Source organism: Eimeria mitis, genomic scaffold (genome assembly GCF_000499745.2).
Source record: "Eimeria mitis Houghton genomic scaffold, Emh_scaff1336, whole genome shotgun sequence".
Classification (NCBI taxonomy): Eukaryota; Apicomplexa; class Conoidasida; order Eucoccidiorida; family Eimeriidae; genus Eimeria; species Eimeria mitis.
This window is the reverse complement of record NW_013568818.1, coordinates 945-2989: the sequence shown is the minus strand read 5'-3', so window position 1 is coordinate 2989 and position 2045 is coordinate 945. Positions and strand designations below refer to the sequence as shown.

Below are 2045 nucleotides of genomic sequence, written 5' to 3'. Positions count from 1 at the left end.
AAAGTTTCCAGGATGCACAAAATGGCTCTGTAGAGGTGATGGAAGAGCCAAAGCTCGAGGTTTTGGGTGGGGATAGGCAGGAGCGCCAGGCCAGCAGTGGCGGTCTGCCAGCTAGTGATGATGGGGCTCGTGCATCGTTATGCAGCAGTCTGGATTCGGATCGGGAGGCCCCTGTGACCGACGAAAGCTTCCAGGATGTGTCAAACGGTTCTGAAGAGGGGGCGGAAAAGTCAAAGCGCGAGGCATCGCCCGTCAGCGAGGGTAGAAGCTCGTCTGGAAATGTGCACGAGCGGGAGGAGAGACAGGCAGCGCCTCCTGACACTGCTCAGGGAGTTGGTACATCGTTATGCAGCAGTTTGGGTTCTGGTTCGGAGGCTGCTGTGACCGACGAAAGCTTCCAGGATGCTTCAAACGGTTTTGAAGGGGAGGCGGAAGAGCCGAGGGGCGAGGCGTCGCGTGGCGGTGACAACAGAAGCTCAAGTGGGGACAAGGAGGAACCTCAGGAGCAGCAGTGCCCTCAGCCTGTCAGTACTGCCATTTTAGATGGTGCATCGTTTAGCTTTGGTCCGGTTAGGGAGGCTGCGGTGGACGACAAGTGTTCACAGCCTGGGTCCAACGGTTCAGTGCAAGTGGAGAAAGAGCCTCAGCTCGAGATATCGGGTGGAAGCGAATGCAGCAACCCGTATGCGGATAGAAAGGAGCGCCAGACCAGCAATGGCGATCTGTCAATCGATGTAGAGAGGGCTGATACTTCGTTTTCCAGTAGTGTAGGTTCGGCTAGAGATGCTCTTGATGCCAGTAAGAGCTCCCAGGATGGGTCAAACGTTTTCGGAGAGGAGACGGAAAGGCCAAAACGCGAGATATCGCATATCAGCGAGGGTAGAAGTTCGTTCGGCCACATGCAGGGGCCGTCACTGCATAGTGACCGTGGGGCTGGCCCATCGTTATGCAGCAGCTTGAGTTCCGTTCGAGAGTCTGTCGAGACAAGCAAGAGCTTCCAGGATGCGTCAAACGGTTCTGGAGGGGAGTCGGCAGAACCAGACCGTGAGGTGTCGCGCGGCAGCGAGGGTCGACGCTCATGTGAGGATACGCAGAGGCCGCAGGCGGAGCAGAGCGCTGCCCCAGTCCATGTTCAGGGAGCTGCTGAAGCGCCATACAGCAGTTTCGTTTCATGTATAGACGCTGCTGCGACCAAACAGAGCCACCAGAGTGCGTCTGAAGAGGCTGGACGGGAGGCCACAGAGCCGAAACGCGAGGTTTCGCGTGGTAGCGAGGATAGAAACTCGTGTGGGGATACCCAGGAGCGCAACTCGAAGAAGGGGCCTTCTACTGAACGTGCCCAGGAGGCTGGTGGATCGCTATGGAGCAGCTTTTGGTCAGCCTTCACACCTGTGGAGGATACTGGCCGAGCCTTTCAGGATGCGGTGGACGTGGCTATACGGGATACTGAGGAGCCGAAGCGCGAGGGGTCGCGTGGAAGCCAGGGCATCAGCTCGTGTGAGGACAGGGAGGCGCGCCCGGCGGGACCTGAGGCATCGGCAGACAGTGTTCAGGGTGGTGGAGTGCGCAGTGTGGATTCTGTTTGTGAGGCAACTGCGGCCGAAAGCAACTTCCAGGATCCATCAAACGGCTCTGAAGAGGAGATAGAAGGGCCGAAGCGTGAGATGTCGCTTGTCAGCGAGGGCAGAAGCTCGTCCGGAGACACCGGGGAGCGCCCAGCAAGGCAGCGGGCGTCGCCGGACAGCGGTCAGGAAACTGGTGCATCGTGCAGCCTAGGCTTGGCTCGAGATGCTACAGCGGCCGACGAGAGCTTCCAGGATGCTTCAAACGGTTCTGAAGGGGAGGTGGAAGAGCGGATGCGTGAGGCATCACGCAGCAGCGAGGGCAGAAGCTCATCCGGGGACACCGAGGTGAACCCTGCGAGGCAGCAGGCGTCGCCGGACAGCGGTCAGGAAGCTGGTGCATCGTGCAGCCTAGGTTTGGCTCGAGAGGCTACAGTGGCCGACGAGAGCTTCCAGGATGCTTCAAACGGTTCTGAAGAGGAC

The 2045-nt window shown here is 59.1% G+C and overlaps 1 protein-coding gene across 1 annotated transcript in view; it reads left to right on the top strand.

Annotated features, from left to right (window-relative positions):
* Positions 1-2045, top strand: part of EMH_0034890 (Proteophosphoglycan 5, related) — a gene marked incomplete at both ends in the record, with an annotated part of 8092 nt that overhangs the window by 5164 nt on the left and 883 nt on the right. Inside the window, 1 exon segment of the mRNA XM_013494921.1 lies at positions 3-2045. Coding sequence (XP_013350375.1) covers positions 3-2045 — 2043 coding nt within the window.